Source organism: Naegleria fowleri (assembly GCF_008403515.1).
Source record: "Naegleria fowleri strain ATCC 30894 chromosome Unknown tig11, whole genome shotgun sequence".
NCBI lineage: Eukaryota > Heterolobosea > Eutetramitea > Acrasida > Naegleriidae > Naegleria > Naegleria fowleri.
In genome coordinates, this window is record NW_025407943.1 from 1 (window position 1) to 26,526 (window position 26,526).

Here is a 26,526-nt window from a genome sequence, read left to right on the forward strand (position 1 = left end):
CTGATAAGCTCTTTTTCTTTAACAAATTGAAAATATTACTTGTTTGAGTGTCTGACTTCTGTAAACCAAGTGTGAGCTGGAAGAATGAATTGTCCTTTGAATCAGCCTTTTCAGTTGGGTCAGAGATTGTATTGCTGTACAAATCCTCAGTTTCTAGAATTGATAACATTCGTTTTTTCTTTGGGGGTGATCTCATAAAGTGGATTGAGCCAATCGGAATTGCTTCTGAAATTGGAGACAATAACTCTTCTGTTTTTGAGTCTTCGATGATATTACTGTTTTTCAGGAGGTTGCTGCTCGATCTTAGTAGTGTCAATGCTTTTGGAGATGCTCCTATTTTGGAAACTTCACATGTCTGAACGTCTAATTGGTTTTCTACACCTTTAATACTGTTTCTAGAATCACGTTCTAAGGCTGTTTCTAAAAATCTATAAAGGGAAGGCTTCTCTTTATCCAACATGTAGTCTCCCAGTGAGCTTGTATCCAAAGTAATTTCGTGCTTGATTTCAATGTCTTTCATCAAAATAATAGATTTACCAATGCTAATAATTTTATCCTTAATGTTCGAAAATATGTTTGGAATTTTAAATTGAGTAAATCCTTCCGTCCAAAATAGAGGTGTTTCGATGTTTAAATTGTCGTTCTTCGATATCATAAATTCTTGGAATTTGTCTTGAATTACTCCTTCGTATATCCACGAGTCCATTATTGACAAGTAAGATTTTAGCATGGACATCAGTAATCGGTAAACAAAATCATATTCATCAGTATTTTCGATATTCAAGTATTGGAGATGGGTGATCTTTTCATAGAAGCAGGATACAATGTCTGATATGGCATCTCTTTGAGACATAACATTGTCAATAATGGAATCTATTTGAGAGTCTAATTTTTGAGTATGTTCACTTTTGTTCAGTTCGAAACATGAGCGTACGTAAACTTAGTAACGATAGTGTTTGAACCTTATCTTTCATATTTCCTAATTGATTTTGTCGCTCCATCTCCGAAAGGTCGCTCCTAATTTCTAAAATAATATCTAGTAGAGTTGAATAGTACGATTGAAGTATTGTACTTTTTACAGAGTGTATGTTTCGTATACACTTCACATGAATTGATTCCAAATCATTTGAAATTTGTATGAAAAATTTTAAAACTGTGTGAAGTAAAGTTCGTGAAATAAATGAAACAGAAATATTGGGATGGGATAATTCAAAAATCCCTGGTAGTTAATATTGAATATGGATCCTTCATGGCCCCTAAGCATGGAAAATATTTCTCTTATCAAATCATGCTGTTTTACCATGTGATTGCAAGGAGTCAAGACTCTATAATTTCCTAGAGGAGGTGTTTGTGATATTTTGTATATGGTATAATGTTCGAATAGTTGCTGATGTGGAAAATGAGTGAAGGGAACATGAACAGTTATTAATTTGTTCGGATCAAAATGAAGAGAATAATACAATTCTTCAGCTGCTATGGGCACTGATTGATGAAAATTATTGATACATTCTGTTGGTGGGTGATCATTGCCTGAGCCAAAAGCCATTCATCATTGAATTTCGTGTCATCATTGTCCTGTAACTTTTCTCCATCATTTTCCTCCAATGTTCCAAATAAACCCGAAATATTATTCGACAATCCGTTCTTTGGTATGAATGAATCCTCAATGATCGGGAATGGTTGTTTTTCATTTTGATTTTTCATTTCCATGAATTGATTTTCCTCTTCATCCCCTTCCGACCAATCACTCAATTCATCATCGGATTTACTATCAGCAAATGATTTCTTGTATTCTTCCAATAAATCATCATCATCCCACACTGGCACCATCCTATTCCTTTGGCGGTCAAATTTTTTTTTTTCGGACTGCATGAGAAAAACTCGCATCCTTGGCCAGTGTGAACAGCCAAGCAAAAAAAATAGTGAATTCAATATTAATTGATTGGTGTTTGGAGTTTTTAAGAATTAAATCATGTGGACGACACAACAACATCAATCTCCGACTTCACCTCTCACGAATCAACATCATGAATTTATTATTCCCACAAATGATAATTTTGCTTCAAATTTAAATGATGGTACAGCAATGATGAATAATGATGGTGTTATCGACACCACTGCGTATCATCACAACATGAGATCCAATAGTAATAACAATAATAATACAAATAGTAGACCAACACACCATCATTCTCTATCAGGAGCAGCTAGACATGTCTTTCTTCATTCTCATGACTATTCGTTATTTAGAAAAACGGAAAGACTTATATGGCAGTTAAATCATCTTCACGCAAATGTGAAGCAACTCATTCAAAAGAGCGAAAGTAGTGTGAATACATCCCATGTACCTTCTCCTTCATCCCCATCTCTAAGTACCCGAAATATCCAAGTCATTGCATCATCTGTAAAGCATCAGAAGGAGCTGTCCATTCGAAGGAACAGATTTTTACGCAATAACATCCATCTGTTGGATATTCAATCATCACATTTTCATCATCATTCTCATCCTTCCTTTGACGAATCAGTAGTTGGATTTACATCTAGTATCATTTCATCAATTAATACACCTGAATATACCAACGAAAGGATAAATTCCATCCAAAATTCTCCTACATCCATGTCCGAAGAATCTCTTATCGGCCAATATCATCATGGAATTGCTCATCCATTTACTGGAGATTTGTCACTTCCAAGAAGTATGAGCATTGACCAATTAAACCAAGCAACAAACAGTGGGATAGTTAGAAGCATCAGTATTGATCAAATTCATTACAATGGTAGTAATAATCAAGGTGGAGTCGTAATTTTACCCTCTCACATTTATGGTGACCAAAGTGGAATGTTTTCTTCTTCACCTAAAGGGGTTCACACTCTACATGAATCATTCAATAGCATTGAAATTAGTTCAATCGCATCCAATGACGAATTATTTGGCTCTGAGGAACATAATTCCTCAATGGAGCTCCTACCAAGCACTCTAGTTCACACTATTTATTCCAAGTACGGACTCGTGCTAACAATTGATATTAGTCCCTCAATGCTTGCTATGGATCCAAAAACAGGAGAAGTACTGTTTGACAGAGTATTTATTTCCATATCCAACGTTATTACACATTTAATTCAGCCATTAACCATACCTAATTATAACGGTGAGATTATTCCAGAGCTTCATGTTACTTGTGTTGCAATTGGTATGGCAGGAAGACCAGTTTTTTCTCTATTTCAAGATTGCCACATTACGACCTATAACTTAAATGAAATGCTTGGAAAAATTTATCAGCAATTATGTGATCTGGAGAATTTAGCCTCTACCTCTCTAAAAATTCCAAAACTAACGATAATTTGGCAAACAATTTAAAATTCAGCCAATATATTAAGGATTCACTGTTAGCATTGGAATTTCTTCCTCCTGATGCATGCCCAATATTTATGTTAATTAGTGACAGTGTATTCAACCTCTCTGACTTGCATTCAGATATTATGTTTGATATCAACCAACGTGACGTCAGCGTTGCTATTTTAAACATTACATCTCAAAGCAACGGTCATGGACATCTTTATAGTTATGTGCCTGATTCCGAATTGATTGAATCATTAGTCACATGCACCGATGGAGTTTACATTGATTTTGATTACATATCAAACTCAGATAATGAAATTAACGAAAAGAAAAAAACAAAGGCGCTTCAATATAACCTCCTTCTTAAATCTCCATCGATAATGATTGCAGACAATGAAAGCTTGATTTTATCAGCTAACGAGGGTAGTATTTTTCCAAGCATACCTTCTGATTCAATCAAGAAAGACATTCGAAAGAATTTTTTTGAATATGATGTACTGACCTATACTCTTTCCATGACAAGCGTTGATCCAATTTTAAAGAAAAGAGCAACTCAAGGATTTAGAATTACTGACATCAAGTATTCCACTCCAACTGACAAATTATCAAAGTTCAAAGCTGAAGACGAAAAGTTGGATTTAAAGTATGTCAAAATGAGCATGCTTTATCGAAGGAACGTAGAAATAATATACAAAGTGCATATCGAAAGATCTGGACCAGGTATGGAAGAACAAGATCTTGATGTCTTGACTTCGAATAATTTTACGGGGTTCGGAATCTCAAAATCCAATAAGGCTAAAATCTCAGTCACCATAACTGTCTTCATGCACAAAAACAATTTAGAAAAATTTAAAACATTCCTCAAAAAACGAACGAAAGAACCTTTTCTAAAATATCTACAGGAGTATATTCAGTCTATCAACATTGAAGATGTTCTCATTGAACAGTATTTTAACTTGTCAGAGAATTGTTCTGGACTCAATCGATCCTCTATAAGAAAAATGGACATTCCCAATATTAATTTTGAACATGAAAGAGAATTCTTCTTTGAGACACAAAAACTAGCACTTTGTTTTAACACTGATGAGAACATTTTTAAGTCAGACACAACCATACAAAAATTCTTTCTACAGCCCAAATGGGAACTAACGATGCTTCTCCTACTGTACAAAACAATGTAGCTCTCTTCAAATCGTTTTGCGAGAATGCTTGGTGCTCTACAAAAGTTTCAGACGATATTTTTATTTTATTTATTTCTGAGCAAGACCACACATGCTACATGTACGACACTGTACACGATACCTCTCTATTAACGATGGAAGAAAAAGATACCTCTGTTTCTTGTGGATTTTGTTTATTGAAAATTGTGAAATCATATACATCCATTGTAGAACTGAAATTTCAATTTTTCAATGTTTCCTCCTTCACAATATTTAGAGTTCTAAGACATTTCAAGGAACAGTCTCTAAAGCTTTTCTATCAAAGAAATATTCATGCACATTTCATTGAAAACACTGCTTTCTCAGAAATTGTGGCAAGACTTCCAATTTGTAAAGATGATGAAACTCAATATCTCCAGTCGTTATTCAGTCATCCTCCGCATTTTACTTCGTACCTTAAGCACAAAAATTGGATATGGCCTCTCGGAGGAAGACTTAACGTTGCAGCGATTTTATCATGCTTATTCGCGCAAAGGTTAAATGAAGGCTTTTCTCTGGTGAACACTAGACAATCTGTAGTGTTTGTCAAGGAGTTAGAAATCACGAAAATCAATTATTTCTCGAATACTGACTTTTTATCAAAGCTTATTCTGTTTTATTGTATTCATATTTTGAAGAAAGAGAAAAAACTCATTACAGAGGTGTGGATTGAACCGCAATCAGGCTATGTTACCTATACCAATGGAATGCAGGTTGATTCGAATCAATTGTGTACAGATTTATGTGAAAATTGGTTCTATAATCTAGACTTACAAATTATCTCATTGTTCTCTACGTTTGACAGCATAGTAGCGGCTTGTAAATCTGGTAAAGGCAATAACAACTCTATCACTCTTTTCCAGCCTGAGAAACCTGGTACCGTTACTCCTTTTAACTTGAAAGGCATTTTCGAACGTTCTGAACGGCAAAGCTTGAAATTTAAAGTATTTAAATTTGTGACTCATACTGACACTGACACTGAGATAGCAAAGAAAAGCAATATTGCTTTGTATGACCGACTTTTGAAAATTCTATGCAATATCAATGATGTTGAAATAAGTATTGACAAGATACCTCTAAATTTGGATATGAAATCTCGATGCTTTGCAAGAACATTTGAAAATGTTGGATCAGACAAACAAAAAGATTTCCTTATAACCATAGTGCCTTCTCATGTAACTGGAGAAGAAAAAGATTTCACTGTCATTGTATGCGTTTGTACAGAGGATCAGCTTCTATTTGTGGACAAGTTGAAACGAAACGAAAATATGGAGCATGTAGTTTGTTCTAAATATTCTTCTATTGTTCATCGTCATCCCGCATTGACACACGACGAAGAACACGCACTTGCTTCGTCAGCAACGTATTGTGACTTTGTTACAAACTTGCATGCATACAGTTTTACCTATGGAGTTTACAAGTATTTGAACCAAAAATTAACAATAGATCGAGAAAGCATAGTTTCTGCTGTTGAGTCATGCTATGAGTATAGAGAAGAGATTGATCTCACCGAGTTCTTTGAGGCCATTTTATTATCTAGAAACTATTTCTTTGAAAAATCCGAAAATGAGACTACTCCCTGTGAGAACATGGTTAATTCGTTCAAAACAATAATCGAGAAGTACTTTGAAGAAATCAGAGGAACCAAATATCATTTTTATCTGCGAGAAACTTCTATTCCCAAGTCTACAAAAACTGCTCCAAAGCCCATAAAGAAGAAAAATAGCGTGAAAAGTTTTGATCATCTCGAAGAAATTGATAATGAGGAAAACTATGAAGATGTGTCAGATGATGAAATACATAGTTTTCATAGTGGTGACGACGAAACCTCACACTCTCTTTCCAGTCTTTCTGCAGGATTGAGAGATTTACAAGTATCTGATCATCAATCAGACTCTCTCACTGAAAGTTCTGGCTCTTCAGTTAGTGATACCTTTAATTTAACGGAACTTGAAAATTCCACTCTTCCCGTATTTATGAGAATGGAGTGTGTGTTAACTCCAATTACAAGAGGAAAAGAAGAATGGAAGGACTTGGAAGTGTTGGATGATTATGGAAATGATATTAAATTACCAATCAAAACCATCCCAATAGAGAGAATTTCAAAGAATATTAGGTCTAGCAATGGCGATTTTTCAAAAATTTCTTCTGCATTTGGTGAGAAAGAAGAGGATAGCGAAGAGGATGATGAATCAGCAGATTTTACTCCAAGCAAAATTAACACAGAAATGGATTTCGATTGGATTAATTCCTTGAACGCTGTAAAAACAACTTTGAGATTTTATTGCATTACGCTACCACCTGACAAATATTATGCTTCATTTAACGGATTTGAGCCTTCAAAGAAGGATGTTTTGGGAATGTTTAGAAATCACGTGTCTGACACCCAATCCGCCTACGCTAGAAGTAAATTTGAGCAAGAAGACGATGCCTATGAGGAGGATACAACAGATGAAGCAGCTCCTTATTTAGATAAGGGCTATCTTCCAAGACATATCAGAAGAATTGTTTCAAGAACCAAAAGACGATTACAAGCATTAGTTTCAAAAGAAATACTGAACGCGCTATTGAGAACCCATCCAATTACTTCATATTCCATTAAGAAAGTTTTTGATAATGTAGAAAAGCTCCCCTCGTCATGCTATCAGCAACATACTATTCCATTATTTTTTATTGACCAAGTTGAAGGTGTTAAACTCTTCCATCAAGAGCTGTTGAAATGCAAAAATGTTGTTTTCAAAAGTATTGACAATCATTATGTGGTTTATTTTCGAAAAGAAATTGCTGCCAAAAACATGCCATGTTTGAAGAGTATGACAGAAAGTGCGAGCAAGAAACATCACCTGGTGAGGTATCAAACAAATTCAAAATTTTCAGCAAGGAACTTGATGACTTGGATATGACCATGTTTGATAATGACACAGAAATGGAACGAAATTGTATTGAAGCACCATTTTGGATCATTTTAAAAACAGAGAGCAAGAAATCAATGTCCATGTTGTTTTACTCACCAAATACTCTCTCAATTTCGCAGGCCAATGACGTGGTCAATCTCATTTTCAAAGCAGTTAGAGTGGTGTGTAAGAGAGTGAATACCCTGCTTCTTCTCTCCAATTTGCACGATACCAGAATATGTAGCTCGTTACTTCTTCCTGTTAGAAAAGATAAAGACAAGAAAGCTGTCTCTGAAGTTAGTGTGCTTGACAAGAAGTTTTTACGTAAGGACAATGAAAAACCAAGCAGTGACAATTTTAATGAGGGAGATTTTGCCTGCAAAAAAACTTTTGAAATTTCATTTCCACTTCATAGCAGGTTATCCACTGCCATGGCCATTAACCACTTGAATCAAGTTGTTTTCAATCCCTTCATTGTTGCTAATAGAAGTGAGATGTTTGTGTACAAGGAAAGGAGTGGTCGTGTTTTTTATCTTCAGCTCACGGATGGAAACAAACAATCTCCTACTACCGTACAGAGTCCAAAGGATGAAGAATCTCCAACTCTTCCTGTTAGAGATGAGCAGGAACACAAAACCAAGCTTAAGGAATATTCCATTTCTCTATCTAGCATGGGTCAATATCTTTATGCTGAATTGGATATTAAGAGCAATGTATCTTCTGTTGTTCTGGAAGTTTATGGTGTTTATCCGCCTAGCATTGAAATTACAACCCAACTGAAAAACCTTATTGAAGCAAAGTTATCTTCACTCACTATGAACATTATATCCAATTTATTACTCAGAAATAGACAATTTAAAATCAATATTGAAGATTTACAGTTTATCAGACCATTGCTTTCACAGCCTCAGAAGAGTGTGGTAATTAGCCTTCCAAAGTTTATTAACAATAAGTTGCTTTTCATGTTATTTGCCAGAAATAACATGTTGACCTACATGAATCAATTATACCTGACTAGTAGTGATGAATCGGCGGAGAGTCCAAGCAACCTCTCGTATATGTCCTTTACTGAAGATGAGGAAGATGATATGGTTTTCAAAGCAGCTGATTTTTCATTTTTATATAACTCGGTCACTCAGAACACATATTCAAGAGCCATGACATCTCAGGTCAATTGTAGAGGTATTGCCTGCGTACAAATGACACTTCTAAATCAAGACGGAGAGATGGTTACTGTTTTCCCTTCAATGAAAGAACCATACACTTGTGATTTGACTGGTGTGTCCCAATTGGGTCTTCTTCAAGAGGAGCCGTCAAATATAGCTTATACAGATTTTGGAGCTCCTATCCTTCGTAAAGAAGGCAGCACTTCAGATGATGAGGACGATGAAGAAAATGTTATTGAAAAAAGTGCCTCTGCAGCTCACCGAAGTGATAATGGTAAACTACTACTGGAAGTGTGGAAAAAAGGAGATGTAGACCTAGCTTCTCTTGTTGAAAAAATTTGTTTCACTCTTAACCAAACACTGATAGATTATGTTGTCGAATGCGGACTTTTCACATTGCCTGTAAATCTGGAAGGATTCAATCGTTATTTTTGGTAAGATTACAAACTCAGGCCATCAAGGCAGGTAGAATAAGCTCTCCCACATTAATGGAGCACAGAGCTGCCCTATTTTTACCGCTGTGGGAAATGAATAGATTTATTGGAGATTTACACAACTTGTTGTCTGCATATAGCTTTAAACTGAGACCAATTACCTTTGTCAGCAAAGATGCAAGACAAACATTTGCCAAATATTCAAGAAGCAATGATCTTATCGAACAACATCTAGTCGATTCCAGCAATGTTTGTTTTGTTATGATGGCTGGTAACTTTTCTGTTTCAACTGATAAGGTTATTAACCTTGGTGAAAATATCAAAATAGGGGATATCATTTCTTTAGATGGGTTTAGTTACAGAAATTCGATCAAGTATACAAGAAAATGCTGTATTGTTATAATACTAACAAGTGCCGAATTGCAAGTTATTGCATACAATTGGAAGCCCCAACAATTTGAAAAGTTCAAGTATCATTTGCACCAAACGGTGTCCTGGTTGAGATGTAGAGCTCACTTACTCAACAGCATACTCCATCAAAAGTTGGGTCTCTTTTATCACTCACATTCGAGTAACTTGGCAACCGTTCCGACCAACCTAATGATTCCTCTTGGTAAACCACAAAAGGAAGTACAATTTGCATTCAACAACATTGATTTACTCATTTACAATAAGCAAAGTGCTCCGAGCGATCCAAAGACTTCCAATGCAGTAAGAAGAACGACCCCTTCAGCAACAGCCGTCACAACTAGCAATCCTCCAACAAGCATGAATCCACCAAAACCAATTCTAGACATGAGAGGAGGTCAAATGTACAACCGGTTTAAAAACCTAGGCGCGAATCCCACACTAGTCTCCTCGTCTACGAATGACATGTCGGTAAAATCCGATATTCAGAAAGTCAGAAAAGAGAAAAAACCTCCATCAAGCAAAAATCAATTTGGATCACTGCTGAAAGGAATATTCGATTTAGATAAGGTACCTTGCAAACAACTTGCTAAGAAAACCATGAATGACAACAAACCACGTGATCCACTGCTTATTCATGGGCTTCACTTTAAACACATTGTTCACCAGAATTACAAAAAGAATGTTGAACAACAACAAGTGTCAAAGATTTATGGATTTTGGAACAAATCTCAATCAACCAACCTAAAATCGAGGGACTTCCAACTCATTAAGAATACCTCAAGACTTATCCACTTTTGCAGAGTGCCCCTTCTTTTAATCCTTTAAGAAGAATATTGTTTGGTTCATCATCCTTTATTTCCTCATCTTCAGCTGCAATTATTCAACATATTGACAGTGTTGAGGGCGTTCCAGGTGCGGAAGAACAGCAAAATAATAACCTTCGTGAAATTGGTTATCATAGAAAAGTATTTGAATCATTCTTGAGTGAATACGTAGAGTATATCAAGTCTTTGGATATTTCTGATGTTTTCTTGCATCCTTCAGATCAACATGACTCGTCGCCATTGTTACCCTCGACACCTAGTGATATGAATCTAATTAATAACTCAATGGACAAAGACAAAACAAGACCACAGCCCACTCCGCTTGTCCAAGTGGTGGGAAATCAAATCATCAAGCTCCAACCAACCACCATTTACTTCCATAAACAAATGGACGATGGAGTACTATTCCTAGAGTTGGGTCTCGACAGCATTTACGTGTATCTCAATGTTTATATTTCTGACATCACAGTTCAAAGACCTTCATTGTTGAACCCTCGTGCCTCAACGAGAGGAGAGTTCTTGAGAAAAGTAAGCCAATTCAAACACTCACTTCACATGAATTCGTTTTCATATGATTTCCACTTGAGAAACTTTTTGAATTATCTAACAACAGATTACTCTGGATTTCCATCTACTTTGAGCTTTATGAGTTTATTGAAAGACTTTAATCAATTTTATCCAAATCCTCCGCCTCATACTAGAAATATTTTGCATTCACATACTATCACTTTTGAAAATGTTAAAGACATTGCAGAGATTATGCGAGAAAAGGCAACAGCACCTAAAAGTAGCATGAAATCACTCGAGCGGGGTCGATCTTATAGCACTGAGAGGCGAGAAATGCTGAATGATCCTTTCCAATTCTTCTTTGAATATATTTGCAAAAACTCTGACAAGTACAAGGTTAAATTCAGCCAAAAGAGCAAAGAATGTTTCATCCTTGATACATACATTTCTCATGAAGAAGCAGATTACTCGTACTGTGTATTGGTCACCAAGTCAGTTGTACATTCGGATTCTCATACCACTTTTTCACATTACGGCAGCGCATCAAATTCTTCATCAAGATCTCCAAGCCCCCAAGAAGAAGACAGTACAATGAATCTCACCATGTATATTGTGTTTGTCGATGCAACCAATAGACATCCATATGATAGCGAGATAGAAGGTTCTAAAGATAACATGTACAAGGTAGTTACACAAATGGCTCAACAATACGAAAGAAAGTTGGCAAATTTGCTACAAAGTGTCAAAAATTCGTTCAAACTGGAAATATTGTGGGATATGGCTCTCAAATTCAGGATGAGCGAAAATTTATTCAACGAACTCGATGCATTATGGATCAAAACTCCAATCACCGAATACGATTTTACTCTCTCAATTTTCGAAGTTACCTATGTGCCATGGAATGATGTGATTTCTGAACTGTGGAATATTTATGGAGGAGAGAGAGCAGGAAGTATATTCAAGAAAGATGGCACTGCACAACATTTACTCATTAATCCAACCAGTACTGGTCTGACTGATTTCATGTTGCACATTCATTACAAGATTAAGGAAAACGCTGTGATTGTCTATTTCTGTAAAAAGAAGCTTGCACAAGAACCTGAACCACTTCACGACCATATTCATACCTCTGCTGCCATGATGAAATCTAATAAGACACCATCACCTGTAGTAAGGTACGACCAAAAAACAGATACTTCTCAAAATGGTATCTTAATTCCGAACCAAACAGAACGAGATTTTATTAGCTCTTTCGTTAATCATGTCTGCTATGTTCTGTATCGTCTTACCTTTTAGTTTCTATAGTGCCATGAAATAAATACGATAGTTTGTTTAAAAACCGTTAAATTTATTAAAAAAAAAATAATCCGCCTTAAGCCCTGCTTATCAACATACACATTCGGTCTTCCTTGATATTCCAACACCAACCATGGAAAAAGTGAATTCAATTTTGCACAAGTATCCCGATGCAATTGAGGTTTCTCTGGATCATTGTGCACTGAGAACTCTGGACGAAATTTTAGTAGATTTGTCCAAACTTAGGCACCTCAAAGTGTTGAGGCTATCGAACAACAATCTTCGGACATTACCATCTGACATGAGTGGACTGCAAAAGTGGAATACCTTGATCTGAGAAATAATTTGTTTGAGAGTGCTCAATCCGTTCTAGCTGGGCTTTTCTCTCTTCCCAACCTCAAACATTTGTACATTACCCTTGATGAGAAGGAAGAGGATGAAATCATCATTTCCTTGTCCAATTTAGAATCATTCAACGGAACTCGTAAGTAATACTATTATGCATATTAGCAATCGAGATGTATGTATGGATTCATGGTTTCTCAAACAGCCTTAACGGACCTTCCCGATGTTGATCCACCAATGTACTTTTCCTTGGCTGAGGAACCCAAAAGAGAGCCTTCTTCCGTGATGGTGGAACCATCTCAAGAGACTCAAGCAGCGATCCATGATCAAGTTGAACCCAAACCAGTTGCCTCTGAAGATTCAGCATTGCCCAAAGAGCCCAAACAGACAAATCAGACTGCTTTATCCAGTGCAGGTAACATGGGAGAGGGTATCGACTCGTCCAATGACGACTTGAAAGATCTCAAGAGACTCCACGATTCTGTTGGACTCTATCTAGGACAAAGAGCTCCGTTTGTTCCAAACAGCACTCCAATCCTCAAACAACTCAACAGGTCTAAAGAAACACCACAAGAAATGTTGAGTTACCAAATCGAATTATTGAATTGCAAAAAGCAGCTATTTGACTCGTATTTTGAGAACGTAATTGAAAAGATTTCAGAGTTTGATAAGAAAGCCTCCAGTATTCTCATGATTGTCAAGAATTCGTATTCAGACATGTGTGATTCATACTACTCAATGATCAAAACATTTTCTACTGATTGTTTCTCAAAATTAGCGACACTTCAGAAAGATCTGGATAGTGCTGATAAGGATATTGCCAACCTTCTTGAGGAAACTGAATCTCTCCAACAAGTTGCTTCTAAAAGCGAGGAGGCAAAGGCAAAATTGATTCGTCAGCACGAAGTAGAGCGAGAACAATTATCGGAAGAAATTGGAGCCTTAAAGCTTGAAATTGAAAGTAAGTATACAGTGATTGAATGTTTGTTCCAAATTTCTCAAATGAAATACTTTGCGTTTCCAATATAGAATATAAGAACCGATTGACCCAAGTCCAAGTTAATAGACAGCGCCTATCCATGCAAGTCTCACAAACACCACAACAAATTCTTTCTCAAAGTATGATAAAACCAAAAGAAACAAAACAAGTCAAGTTAAAACCTCTAAGTCTAAAACAACTAAAAGAAATTATTGAAGAAATCTATGCTTCAAAGCACAAGTTCGATCAAAAATGCCAAGAGAGCAAACTACCAAGAGAAACAATGGAACAACATTTGTATACCTTCTTGAATCAAAAGTACGGGCTTAAAACCTTAATTTTTGAATGGGCTACTGCCATCAATTTTGGAGTGAAAAGATTTTCAAGAGAAGACAATGATGTCAAAGTGTTCGGCAAAATTCTTAAAAACGAAATTGATGAGGAATTCAGATTTGTCCAAAAGCAGCTAAAGGATACAACCGCAGAACTATTGAAGGTATTTTTGAGAGGAAAATACAGCAAGAAGGTTGATCATGAAATCTATCAAATCATTCAAAATAGGTTGAATGGTGATCTTAATGAAGACGAATGGGTTGATATCATCAAGTACATGTACAACAAGGAAGACTCTCTCACAGTAATTATTCGTGTTAATGATGCCATTCTAGAGCATCAAAAACTTCAAATGTCCCTTGGATCACCTTCAACTTTGAATAAGAGTTTTGAAAAGAATACTAGAGTGCCTTACAAGATATTCCTAGAAGTATTGCTTGATTTCCAACTTGAATCTCACGAAAAATTCCTTTCCAAGTTTGTGAAAATGTTCAGAGAAGTCGACACCAACAAGGATGGAATTTTAAATCAACATGAATTGAAGCAATTATTAGCAACAATCAACCCTAACGGAACCGACGAAGAATTCCAAAATTTTGTTTCAATCATTGATCCAAACAACAATCAGCAAATCACTTTCTCTGAGTGTGTGACTTTCTTGAGCGCTGATTTGCTCAAGCTGGCTTCCGAAAGCTCGATGATTGTCATGTCAACAGCGTCCACCAATAATACCAACAAATCACAACAATTGGGAGCCAGTTCTCTTTCCATTAACGATTTGTGAACTAGTCATACCACGCGGGAGAGAAAATGTATTAGGAGAGGTGAATAAAGCTCCACTCGATGAGTCAAATATTAACGAAAAATTCGAAAGACGAAAGAGAAAACCAAGACAAAATTTTTGTTGAACAAAAAATAATTGAACACCCGAAACCCTAAATCCTCTCAATCACACAACAATTTTGCTCCTTTTCATCACACACACTCCTCCGCACGACATCAATGCCAGCCCACATCAAATTCAACTCAAATGGAACCAAAACTCTCAAAGATGCCAACGGAAATGTCTCCACTCTCTCTGCCTCATCAACAGTGCAGCTGAGAAAGAAGCAATCTGTTGAGACCATTTCACTCGCTGATACATCAGCCACACAAGGTGCTTTGGCAACATCACTCAAATTTGCAGACGTGCCACAAATACATCCACTCCTACTGAAAGCCATCAAGAAAGAATTCGGATTTGGAAACCATGACTCCTATTCAACAACTGACCATTCCAACTGCTCTCGGAGAGAAAGGAAAAGGTAAAGACTTTATTGCTCAAGCAGCCACAGGACAAGGAAAAACTTTGGCCTTCCTCATTCCATCACTCTCTTGCATGTTAGAAAATGAAAAGAATGTTCAAGGAATTTACATTCTCGTGTTGGCTCCAACAAGAGAATTAGCCTTACAAATTCAACAAGTTGCTGACAAACTCTTAAAACACACCGAATATAAGGCCGCTTGTGTCATTGGAGGAAACAAAGTCTCTGCGGAACAGGCTGAATTGGCCGATGAAAAGTAAGAGTCCTCATTGCTTCTCCAGGTAAATGTTTAGATCACATTCAAAGAGAGAATTTTGATCCTTCCCATTTGAAATATTTCATTTTGGATGAAGCAGATCGATTGTTGGACAGTGGTTTTGAAGAAACTTTGAAAAAGATTGTCATGCAACTTCCCAAGCAACGTCAAACTTATCTCTTCTCTGCAACCATGACGGATAAAGTTGAAGATTTGGCTCATATTTCACTCAAGAATGATATTGTGAAACTTGGTTTAGATGATGCAAATTCAAAGAAGGTTTCTACATTGGAACAAAAGTATTATCAAGTACCAAATGATAAGAAACTTGCAGCACTGGTTTCAGTGCTGAGAAATAATGTTGATAAGAAAATTATTGTATTCGTGAGCACCAAATTATCAGTTGAATTTGTGACTTGCGTTCTTGAAAATACTTCAAATATTGGAAAAGTTGTGCAACTCTCAGGTAACATGAACCAAAATAAGAGAAGTGAAATTTTCTTCCAGTTCATGGAAGATAAGAATCCAGGAGTACTTGTTGCTACCAATGTTGCTGCAAGAGGACTCGATTTCCCTAACGTTGATTTAATCGTTCAATTTGACATTCCTGAACAACCAGCCGATTATTTCCATAGAGCTGGAAGAACTGCCAGAGCTGGTAAGAAAGGTGTGTCTGTCTTGTTCTTGACTCCAAGAGAAAAAGAAGTTGCTCTCTCCTATTTTAACATGATGTTAAATAGTGACAAGGAAGAAGAGAAAGATTGGGAAAAACTTGAAGAATTAGAAAATAATGTCACAGATAGACAAATGAATGATATCCATAGGGAAGTGCAAAGTATTGTCTCGAATAATCAGTTGACCAGAGACGTCTTCAAACTTGTGAATACTTATGGAAGTGTTTTCAACATGTTTGCTAGAAAATTAGGTTTCAAAATGAATGATTTTGATGAAGAAGGATTAAAATCATCGTTTGGATTGGGAGGTAAAGGAGGAAGTGGCAACTTTAAGAAGAGCTTTGATAAATCCCAATCATTTAATAAGGGTGGATACAACAAGTTTAATAAGGAAGAAGAGAATGAAGAAGATTCTATTGAAACTTCCACAAATAATGGTAAAAGTGACCGCAATGGACATGACACCAATGGAGACTCCAATAATGAAGAAAATGGCTCAAAGAAGAGAGGTCTAATGGAATTTCTTGAATCCAAGAGCCCTAAGAACAATGGAAGTTTCAGAGGTGGACGAGGACGAGGCGGAAGGGGAGGAAATTCCTATTCAGGTGGAGGTTACAAAGGAGGAAGAAATAACTCTTGGTCAAACAAGTCATCGTCGTGGTCCAATAATAATGGCAATGGTGACAACTCAGAGTCTGTGAAACCAGCCCACAAGAAGCACAAGAAGTTCTAGACAATCTATATGAACCTATCCAATTGTTTTTAACTCGACGAATCTATCTCTCACAGTATAATGCTGACAAGTTGATTCTTCATCCCATTCTCTGCTCCCCTTCCTTGTTTTCATCCCACACACATTAAAATTCTGTTTCCTTTAAATCATATCACCATTCTCTTATGCATGTGCAACGCAGTTTTTGGGTGACGCCAAACCAGTTTCGATGGAGAAAAGGACTTTCGCTGGACTAATTCTAGTCCATTATCCAAGCGAAACTCAGCTCATTCAAACTGGTTGCGCACACATAGGACTACTTTGATATTTTGATTCTTCTTGAAATTGCATTCTTTTTGAAAAACACTCATCAAAAAATACAGGAATGGGTTTATTGAAAAATAAACAAATTATAGGTACTCAATTGTCCGACGATAGTGTGTCTAATGGGTGTGTAGGTGTGAGGTGTAGATGTTGTTGGAGTTGAGTTCGCCAAGCTGACTGCTAAATGTTTCCCAAGCAGTTGCAAATTTTGCAGTTTTGGGTTTAATTATATATCCTCTAGCCTTCTTGAGTACAGTTGAACTGTTCCAAGTGGCGTTTTTGTAACAACTGCCAACATAGGCAGCGAATGAGAGATATATTTCATTTAGCCAATCAGTCAAAGCTGGGGGAGATAAGTCTAATTGTTGAAGAGGTTCGTCTTTGATACTACCATTCCAATCCATTGGAATACAAGAGAGAGAATGGTTTGAGGGAAGTCTGATAAGAGGGGCATTGAATTTGAGGGAACTGTTGTCCCATTTTGTGTATAATGATTTGATTTCCGGACCACACATGGTGCATGAGGTGAATACATGTTCCCAGTTGGCTTTGGTATTGCAAATGTGGCAATTAGGGTAATCTTTTCCGAAATTTCTAAGGATTTCTGCTTTGTGTAGGTGAGCAAATAATAGTCGTTGTTGGAAGGGTTTGAGTGAATAATTGCTCCAAAAGGAGATGGTACATGGATGCCAGGTTCTATTATGGTCTAAGATTCCAAGGCCTGAGATGCTCATGGTTGATCTATCGTTGTTTAGTAATTCAGTTCTAGGGTCGACAGGGGTTTCGTATTCATTGACAAATGAATACCGTTCATCAATGTATTGGAGAGACCAATTATTTTGAGCAGCGATATTTTTCACGTGGTTCCAAAATGGTTCGTTAAAGGTAAGATCATTCCAAGCAGCCAAAGCAATATTTTTGGTGATGGTGGAGGAGGAGTTGAATAATCTAACTGCTGTGCAAATAGGTTCAATGAAGAATAAAGTAGAGGGGCGAGTAATACCAAGGCCCCCAATTTGTTTGCAATTAAAAATGACTGATTTTGATAATGTGTAATCTAATCCAATAGCCTTTCTGACAAAATTAGCAACCATAATATCTGCTTTGTCTAGAGAATTCTTATTGATTCCATTGAAACTACAGGCATATCTAGGCAAAGATATGATTTTGGACATTAATGTAGTGGTGATGCTGTTGAGATATAGATTAGAAGTTTTAGCTGATGCCAGTTGATTCGAGATTTTGTTGATTGGATTATCAGAGGACCAAGAAAAATCATTCTTAAAGGTACATATACCCCCAAGATATTCAATAGAAGAAGATGTGGCAATTATATCCTGTCCAATAGTGACTAGGGCCTTAGATAGTTTGGCTTTGGCTGTAATAGCTAAGAGTTTGCATTTCTTGGGAGCTAAAGCGAGTCCTATTTTCTTTAATTCACGGCCGAGGCTTTTTAGAGAGGAATTCATTTCGATCTTAGTATTAGCTATCAATAAAATATCATCGGCATATAATAATAAAAGGATGGTAATATTAAATATTTGAACTCCTTTAAGCTTTTCTTGTATGTTAGTTGAGGAGTTAATATAAAGATTAAACCATGCCGGGCTTGAAGGATCGCCTTGCGGAACTCCAACATTCGCATCGAAAGGGGAGGATAGAAATCCGTTGACTAGTACTTTCATAACGCTATTGGAGATCATGGATGTCAAGAGATTAATGACAGAGCTATGGAAACCATGTTTCTTGAGAATGCTGATAAATCTTTTATGGATTACTGATCCATAAGCATTTTTGATATCCAGAGCCATAGCAAATACTTCTTGTTTGTGCTGATATTTGTATGCAAAGGCAGTCCGAAGACTGATAAGGTGTTCTAATGTTGAACCTTTTTTCATGAATCCTCGTTGCGCAGTGTGGATTAAATTAGCCTCTTCAAGGACATTCATGAATTGTTTGTTGATAATAGAAGAAAATAGACGATAGATCACGGATAATACAACTATAGGTCTAAAGTCTGATAATTTTGAAGGCATGTTGATTTTGGGTAATGGGAGTAGAATACCGATACCCAATTCTTTAGGAACCATTTCACTGTCAATTGTGTGATTGATACATTTTGCAAGTATTTGGAGCGAATTGTTGTCTAGAATTTTCAACAATGACACCGAAATGTTATCATAGCCAGCCATAGAATTTTTTGTCTTAGAAATAACTTTATCCAACTCTTTGGCAGTGATATGATGGAATTTCCATTGGGCTACAGTATTGTTTTTCTTGATTTCCGGGAGAGTTTTAGTCACTTCTTGTTCTGTATTAAACATGGCTGAAAAATGATCTACAATTGTCGAGTTATGGTTACTTTGGACTACATTGAGTATAGAAGGACTGACTAGTTCTTTTCTGAAGGCATAGGAATACGGTTGTTTAGAGTTAAGATTGTTAATTCTATTCACAAAGACCCGTTTACGGTCAGCCAATAAAGATCCAATAAGCTTGTTGAGTGAGGTTTTAGCTTCCTCTAATTTAGCCTTGACATTGTTGAGGCTAAAATTATTGTTCAAAAATTGGCTGGTGATAGTAGAAACATGTTTACGCTTATAGAGATATTGTTTCAAATCGAAAATAAAAGTCTGAAATTGTCTGACATTACGATTATCAGTGATCAATGAGGGCTTGTTTGTGCTAAGAGAACCATATTTCTTCACAATTTTAGCAAGGGTATTTTGGGCTTCTAAAAGAGTGTCAGGGTTTTCCTTAGCAAAATCGTTATTAATTTCCTTCATCTTGGATTGTAAAATTTTAGGATGGATAATATATTTGTTGAACTGTTCTGGGAAGTCTAAAATGGGATTACTGGGGAAGGAGATAGTTAAAAGTTTGTGAGAATAAGCAGTAGGAACATCTTCTACACCAGAATAATCATTGTGGGAAGTAATAATATGGTCCGGGCGAGAAAAACCATGAGAGTATTTGTTGCGTTGAGAAAACGAAGGTGTGTTTGGAATAGGAACAACATCAAAGAGTTTCAATTTGTCACATTGGTCAATTAATAGTCGTTCATGGGCGGCATAAGATACCTTACTGAATGTTTTAGTATTGGCATTCAAATCTCCCAATATGACAATACGTTCACCATGAAAGACCGCTGTTTGAGCAGAAATGTTGATAATATTGAGAGCCTTATTCATGAATTCTAGTTTGTTTTTGTTAGCCGGGCCATACCAATTGAAAATGCGAGCCACACCTAGGTATTTATGTTCCAAAATGACTTCTGATAATCTGCCTTGAATATGTTCGACGAATTGGAGTACCTTAATAAAAGGTGACGGTCTGATAATAGTAGCAATTCCTGCTCCATTATCACCTTCAGTGGCGTTGGAATTGTAAACTAAGTAGCCACGAAAGAAGGATCTGAAATACCATATATTCCAATAGTCTTTCGTACTGGATTTTAAATGAGTTTCCTGGATATTAAGGACATCCAGTTCATATTTGCGGGCTAAGGTAAGTAATTGAGATTGTTTTACCCAGCCAACTCCTCCAAAATTAGCAGTACCTAAATTGAAGGAGTTTCTTTTTAGAATGAGGGTCCATTAAAGGGAATGTCGGCCCTTCTTATGCCCACTTTTACCCTTGTTGCGAGTAGTAGTACCTAAGAGAGCGTTGATTTTTTGATTAATTTCTTCAACAGCTTTGTTGATCTTATTAAAGCCTTCCGTGACCTTTTTACCAGACCAGACAACCATTTCCTTTGTCAATTTTTGGAGAGCTGATGACATTTCAGACAATTGTTTTTCAACAGCTTCCATTCTGTGACTGATAGAATTGGCAACTCTAGTAGAGAATGAGAGGTTTCTGAAACTATAATTACCAACTTGGACGAACTTGGTAATGTTATTGGTAATTTGATCTTTTTTAATACCAACAACAGCCATCTTCTTAGCCAACTCGATACTCTCAATCTTGACTTTCCAAAAACACTCATCAAAAAATGTCTGCGTCATCCTCTTCTGCCAATTCAACACTCCGAAAGTTTTTTCAATTTGAAGTGCTGGGCATGCTCGAATCGGTCTTTAAACAAAAGACTGGATGTCCTCGTCAATCACTCATCGTACCAAAAGCAAGAGGAAGATTAGCATTAAAGTTTGGAGGATTTACAAATAACACACAACATTTTGTCGAAGGTTTAGAGGGTTTCTCTCATATATGGTTGTTTTGGATATTCCATCAAAATAATAATTTAGCTGAGGAGACTACAATCATTACCAATGATCATCAAAACAATGAAGGAAATAATAATGGAATTTCATCATCGGAGGTCATTAAATTCAAAATGATGGAAAAGGCCAAAGTTCGGCCACCTAGACTTGATGGTAAGAAAATTGGAGCATTGAGTTGTCGTTCGCCCTATCGCCCGAATCCAATGGGAATGAGTGTCGTTAAATTGGACAAAATTGAAAGAGATGAAAATAATAATGCAGTTTTACACTTGTCTGGAATTGATTTAGTCGACCAGACACCCATCGTTGATATTAAACCTTACATTCCAGAGTATGATATGGTTTTACAGGATCCATTATCATTTCCAATTTTGAAGGATTTAGTGATGACTTATTCGGATGAAATTAAAAAACGAAAATTAGAGAATGAAATCAATAAGGACAATGATGAAGGAAAAGAACAGAACACTCTCTCGCCACCCTCCTCTTCCTCATCAAGCGAGGATTCTGTGGATTCTGCACAGTGTGAATTTTTGCCAAAATTGCCGATTGGATGGAAAATATGCCACGAAAACAACGAGAAATCACAAACGTACATTTTTCAGAAAAGTCTCTCCAAATGATTGACTCTCTGATTAGAAAATCCACCTTCTATGATAAGGTCGAAGATGTGAAAGAATTATTTGAAGATTTAATCAAATTGGATCCAAGAAGTAAATACAGAAGAGACAAGTGTCAGGAGGAACTTTTTGGAATACATGTGGATGTATTTAATTTATTGTGTCGAGTGAAAGACAATGTTTGCACCATTGAAGACATTGAGGATTGGAGTCAAGGATGTCCTTATTCGAAAGAAGAGTTAAAAGAAAGAACTCGCCAAGAACGAAATGCTGTGAGAGAAAAGAAGAAGAATTTACAAGAAAATAATCACAAGAATGAGGATTGTGACCTTTCTACAGAATAAAGGTTTGTATGGTGGAATTTAGATCTTAGAAACTGTTCTGATCTGTACTTCCTTCAATATCGTATTGCCATGAATGGAAATGGATGACAGAAATCATACCCTTCTTCTAAATTAAAGTTGAAGCATTTCATAGGTGCATATGATTCCATTAATACCACAACTTCAATTCTCTAATTGCACGAAAGGTCAATCTCTCAATAAATATTATTGGACAAACCTCATTCCCTCAATGATACATTCCACAGTTTGTAATACTCATTCCACACATGGTTAAATTTCTTCATTTGCTTCATGGGTTTCCATTCGATTGAAAATCTCCTCTTGGATCCCGCAGAAAGGGACTCGAAAGGAATGAAAGCGAAAAAAAAATGTCTTCATCATCATCCTCGCAAGAACAACAAACCACCATGGAATCCGTAACCGAGCAATTTGAGCAAACCCATCTCTCTTCAAGCTCTCAACAAACAAATCCTATCACTGTTGAACTCACTGAAGAACAAGAAGAAAGATACAAGCTTATAAGAAGCGTCGGTGAGGAATGTATTCAAGAAGATGAATTACGCAATCTCATCAAGAATAAGAAGGAGCAAATTATTTGCTATGACGGATTTGAACCATCAGGACGTATTCATATTGCTCAAGGTGTTATGAAGGCCATCAACGTGAACAAACTCACCAAGGCTGGATGTAAATTTATCTTTTTAGTTGCCGATTGGTTTGCTTTGATGAATAACAAGATGGAAGGAGATTTGGAGAAGATTCAAACGGTCGGTAAATACATGATTGAAGTTTGGAAGAGTATTGGTATGGACCTGAACAATGTTGAATTTGTTTGGAGTAGTGAAATTATCAACAAGGATCCAAACACTTATTGGTTATTAGTTCTCGATATCGCCCGTGAGAACAATCTGAAACGTATTGTTCGTTGCTCTCAAATTATGGGTCGTGATGAAGCAAGCGATTTGAGTGCTGCACAAATCTTTTATCCTTGTATGCAATGTGCAGACATCTTTTATTTGAAGGCCGACATTTGTCAATTAGGTATGGATCAAAGAAAGGTGAACATGTTAGCTCGAGAGTATGCTGAAACAAAGAGAAAGGACAAAAAGACCAAGTCCAAGTTTAGATTTTCACCAGTTATTCTCTCTCATCACATGTTGCCAGGTTTGGACGGAAGTACAAAGATGGCCAAGTCAAACCCAGATGCTGCTATATTTATGGAAGACAGTGAGACTGAGGTTAGAAGAAAGCTCAAGTCTGCATTCTGTGAGCCAGGAAACATTGAAAAGAATCCACCGCTCGAATATATTAAGCACATTGTTTTGCCAATGAAGGGACAATTCAAGGTTGAAAGAAAGGAAGAAAATGGAGGTAACAAGATCTACACCGATTTTGCAGAACTTGAGAATGACTTTAAGGAATTGCATCTTCACCCTGGTGATCTGAAACCAGCTTTGGCAGAAGCCATCAATGATATTCTTGCTCCTGTTCGTGCCCACTTCAAGAATGATCAAAATGCCAAGAGTTTGTTGGAAAAGGTTCAAAAGTTTAAGGTGACTAAGTAAATTAAAATATCAATCGTCCAGATGATAGTCCTTAATTTTCATTACATATATCTTTGCCTTGCCAATTTGGTGGAGATTGAGAAAATTGTTTCGTTCCACGCTTTAATGAATGTTCTTATGAAGTAGCAAGAATATACATTTACTACACTTTACTCTATTTACAACTGTAAAAACACATGTAGGAAGTGTAACAATGATCCACTCATTAACATTGACAACCAGAGCCACTGCTTGGTCGTTGTTGCTCCGAAGGTTGAGGCTTATTATCGAACGTGATTGTTGAGCTGTCTTTCTGTTCTTCTCCTTGCTGTTTGTGCATTTCAGCATGGTTTTCCAAAATCTTCTTCACTAAAAAGTTGGCAGCTTGATTAATGTTTTTGTCGTCTTTTGCACTTGTTTCAAACCATCCAATAAATCCATTTTCTTGGCAATATTGATCCATTTCTTCCTTTGTCTTTGTGACAGCACTTGGAAGGTCACATTTGTTGGCCAGTAAAACGCAAGGAATTGGACGCTCATCAGGAAGGAACACCTTATGCTCAATGTCACTCTTCCATTTTTGAACTGCTTCAAATGTTGGTGGGCGTGTAATGTCATAAACAACAAAAGCGCCAACAGCTTCCTTGTAGTACACTCTAGTCATGGATCCAAATCTCTCCTGTTTAACAGAAGAAAATCATGATGATGTTAAAAATCCAATACGGAAATAATAGTTTCATCCGAAGAAAATTTTGCACAAAGATATTGTTAATGACATTGTGACAAAATAGCAACAATTACAAATCCATACCTGTCCTGCAATATCCCACAATTGAAGCCTGATAATAGTATTATCATCCCAATTCAAAACTTTGAGAGCAAAATCAACTCCAATCTGTATTCACGAACAACATTACAGTAAATTTTCACAAAGTATCATAATCACGTGAAAATTCATGGTTGTGCCGATGATACACAGCAGCAATTGTGTTCAAACAACGACACGTCATGAGAAAAAGATATTTTCAAAACATGAGATAATATTAATCAAAATTCAAGCCATCAACAAGATGAATGCCATCCATTGGCGATGATGATGATGGTGAACAATTGAAAGATGGATGAATTTAAAGCTAGAACAAAACTTTCTCCACTAAAGACTTACAGTTGACTTGTACGAATTGGAGAAAATATTATGTACATATCGTTTGATAATACTTGTCTTTCCGGTACCAATATCACCCACTACTAGAATTTTATACAAGTATTCTTGTACTTCTCCTCCGTTTGTGTTGTTTGTTGTTGTCATGTTAAGATTTTTTAGTTATTGTCTATAAATGTAGTATTGCGTCGTAGGATGGAAGATGAAGGTGGGATGCCGCATTATATAAATTAAATGATTATCGGATCATCATCAATTCATAATGAAATTCATTTTCAAATCAAATTGCCATTATTTAGTTTCATCATTAATGATTGAATCAATAACCATAACCGAACAATTTCACCATCATATAAATATTAATTGTTTGAATAAACAAGGCTCATTCAGGATCAGCATCATCATACCTACCCACAAAAAGTCCTTTTCAGATTTTGTTTGAATTGAGGAGAAGAAAAAATTGAGGAGTTAAGAGAAGGAGTTATCGAATAGCTTTTTTTCTTTGTTCTTTGCAACGGTCGATCCAAAAAGAGCGGACAGTGATGGTTCAGAACTCCGAGGAGCTCGTGCTGTGTGGTGCAACGACACTGGTGCACACTCAATGAGGACTTTTGTCTGGTTGTTGGAAAGTAATACGTATATATTGGAGGATCGCATGAAACACACGTAATCAACCTTTTATTTTACTTCTTCTTCATTTGAGCCAGAATGTTGTCAATACCATTATTGATGGTGGTCATGTATTTTTGTTGATAGTGAGCTTTCTGTTCTCGTTTCATTAATTGCCTCTCTTCATAACCTAAAAGATCGAGTGAGGATCTCTTTGAGAATTGGTCAAATACTTTTGCATGTAATTTGTATGATTTCAACATATTGATGGCAATTTCGACTCGATTCATCTTTTTCGTATTGGTAAGACCTAGCAATCGAGAGAGAATGAGAGGAATGTTGGTCAGAGTAGTTGTGTCATATTTCTGTTCAGTGTTTGGATCCACAACACCAACATCTCGAAGCTTTGACTTGAATTCATGAACATTTCTTGGTCCAAAAATTCCAATCAAGTTATGGAAAATGGTATGTCCCACTATTACAAAGGTCTTTCTTAATATTTTGCTCACATGATCACGAATGGTCATGAGGGAGTATGTCACTTCTCCGAGACCACTCAATTGACTGGTTGTATCGGCAGGATCTTCACCAGAGTTTAGCAAGTTCTTCACTTCCTCAGAAAGGCAATGATAAACGACTTCATCTTTCTCATTAATGATGACAATATATTTAATCATCATTCCCTTTGGAGTCTTTTCTCTCTCGCAATGTAGACAAATGGTTTTAGTAATGGGTGCCTTAATGAAGGGCATCTCATTATCACCTGTAAATGCTTGTTGTTGTGTTTGTGAGGTGGCTTGATGAGGAGATGATGCGGGTGTAGAGATTGCTGCTACAGGTTGATGTTTGTTGATATATTGCTGCTGTGCAGTGTTGTCATTTGTGGTATTGACAATCTTGCTTTCATACTTTTTTTTGAACTCGTCACTCTTTTGCTTTTTAGAAAGAACCTTCTCCAAAATCGAGTACTGTTGCTCACTTGTTTTCACAAGTCTCTCTTCATCAATGTCCTGATCGTCTTTTTTT

At 36.5% G+C, this 26,526-nt stretch overlaps 10 protein-coding genes across 11 annotated transcripts in view; 5 read left to right on the forward strand and 5 right to left on the reverse strand.

Annotated features, from left to right (window-relative positions):
- Window positions 1–853, reverse strand: FDP41_011667 (uncharacterized protein; the record flags this gene model as incomplete). The annotated part of the gene is made up of 1 exon (XM_044702100.1): window positions 1–853. A coding segment is annotated over one exon (853 nt), but the record flags the coding sequence as incomplete, so codon positions are not given.
- Window positions 854–1,473: 620 nt separating this feature from the next.
- On the reverse strand, window positions 1,474–1,830 carry FDP41_011668 (uncharacterized protein; the record flags this gene model as incomplete). Its single annotated transcript, XM_044702101.1, has 1 exon — window positions 1,474–1,830. The coding sequence occupies one exon, from the start codon at window positions 1,828–1,830 to the stop codon at window positions 1,474–1,476; it is 357 nt and encodes a 118-aa protein (XP_044566925.1).
- Window positions 1,831–1,972: 142 nt separating this feature from the next.
- Window positions 1,973–3,358, forward strand: FDP41_011669 (uncharacterized protein; the record flags this gene model as incomplete). Its single annotated transcript, XM_044702102.1, has 1 exon — window positions 1,973–3,358. The coding sequence occupies one exon, from the start codon at window positions 1,973–1,975 to the stop codon at window positions 3,356–3,358; it is 1,386 nt and encodes a 461-aa protein (XP_044566926.1).
- A 71-nt stretch (window positions 3,359–3,429) lies between these two features.
- FDP41_011670 (uncharacterized protein) lies at window positions 3,430–14,512 on the forward strand (the record flags this gene model as incomplete). Its single annotated transcript, XM_044702104.1, has 8 exons — window positions 3,430–4,411; window positions 4,474–7,252; window positions 7,318–9,001; window positions 9,052–10,011; window positions 10,245–11,982; window positions 12,391–12,555; window positions 12,622–13,377; window positions 13,446–14,512. The coding sequence occupies 8 exons, from the start codon at window positions 3,430–3,432 to the stop codon at window positions 14,510–14,512; spliced, it is 10,131 nt and encodes a 3,376-aa protein (XP_044566927.1).
- A 465-nt stretch (window positions 14,513–14,977) lies between these two features.
- FDP41_011671 (uncharacterized protein) lies at window positions 14,978–16,695 on the forward strand (the record flags this gene model as incomplete). Its single annotated transcript, XM_044702105.1, has 2 exons — window positions 14,978–15,288; window positions 15,339–16,695. The coding sequence occupies 2 exons, from the start codon at window positions 14,978–14,980 to the stop codon at window positions 16,693–16,695; spliced, it is 1,668 nt and encodes a 555-aa protein (XP_044566928.1).
- A 422-nt stretch (window positions 16,696–17,117) lies between these two features.
- On the reverse strand, window positions 17,118–20,936 carry FDP41_011672 (uncharacterized protein; the record flags this gene model as incomplete). Of its 2 annotated transcripts, XM_044702106.1 has the most annotated exons (2): window positions 17,118–20,557; window positions 20,627–20,936. In XM_044702106.1, 2 exons carry the CDS (start codon window positions 20,934–20,936, stop codon window positions 17,118–17,120), a joined length of 3,750 nt encoding a protein of 1,249 aa, XP_044566929.1. The 2 variants fall into 2 exon arrangements, with proteins under 2 accessions (XP_044566929.1, XP_044566930.1); XM_044702107.1 differs by lacking the exon at window positions 17,118–20,557 and having other exon boundaries at window positions 20,595–20,936.
- Window positions 20,937–20,992: 56 nt separating this feature from the next.
- FDP41_011673 (uncharacterized protein) lies at window positions 20,993–22,185 on the forward strand (the record flags this gene model as incomplete). The annotated part of the gene is made up of 2 exons (XM_044702108.1): window positions 20,993–21,813; window positions 21,861–22,185. The coding sequence occupies 2 exons, from the start codon at window positions 20,993–20,995 to the stop codon at window positions 22,183–22,185; spliced, it is 1,146 nt and encodes a 381-aa protein (XP_044566931.1).
- Window positions 22,186–22,553: 368 nt separating this feature from the next.
- Window positions 22,554–23,750, forward strand: FDP41_011674 (uncharacterized protein; the record flags this gene model as incomplete). Its single annotated transcript, XM_044702109.1, has 1 exon — window positions 22,554–23,750. One exon carries the CDS (start codon window positions 22,554–22,556, stop codon window positions 23,748–23,750), a length of 1,197 nt encoding a protein of 398 aa, XP_044566932.1.
- A 205-nt stretch (window positions 23,751–23,955) lies between these two features.
- FDP41_011675 (uncharacterized protein) lies at window positions 23,956–25,038 on the reverse strand (the record flags this gene model as incomplete). Its single annotated transcript, XM_044702110.1, has 3 exons — window positions 23,956–24,408; window positions 24,541–24,624; window positions 24,895–25,038. 3 exons carry the CDS (start codon window positions 25,036–25,038, stop codon window positions 23,956–23,958), a joined length of 681 nt encoding a protein of 226 aa, XP_044566933.1.
- Window positions 25,039–25,574: 536 nt separating this feature from the next.
- Window positions 25,575–26,526, reverse strand: part of FDP41_011676 (uncharacterized protein) — a gene marked incomplete at both ends in the record, with an annotated part of 1,014 nt that continues 62 nt past the window's right edge. Inside the window, one exon of the mRNA XM_044702111.1 lies at window positions 25,575–26,526. This exon is cut by the window's right edge and continues 62 nt beyond it. Within this exon, the coding sequence (XP_044566934.1) occupies window positions 25,575–26,526 (952 nt within the window).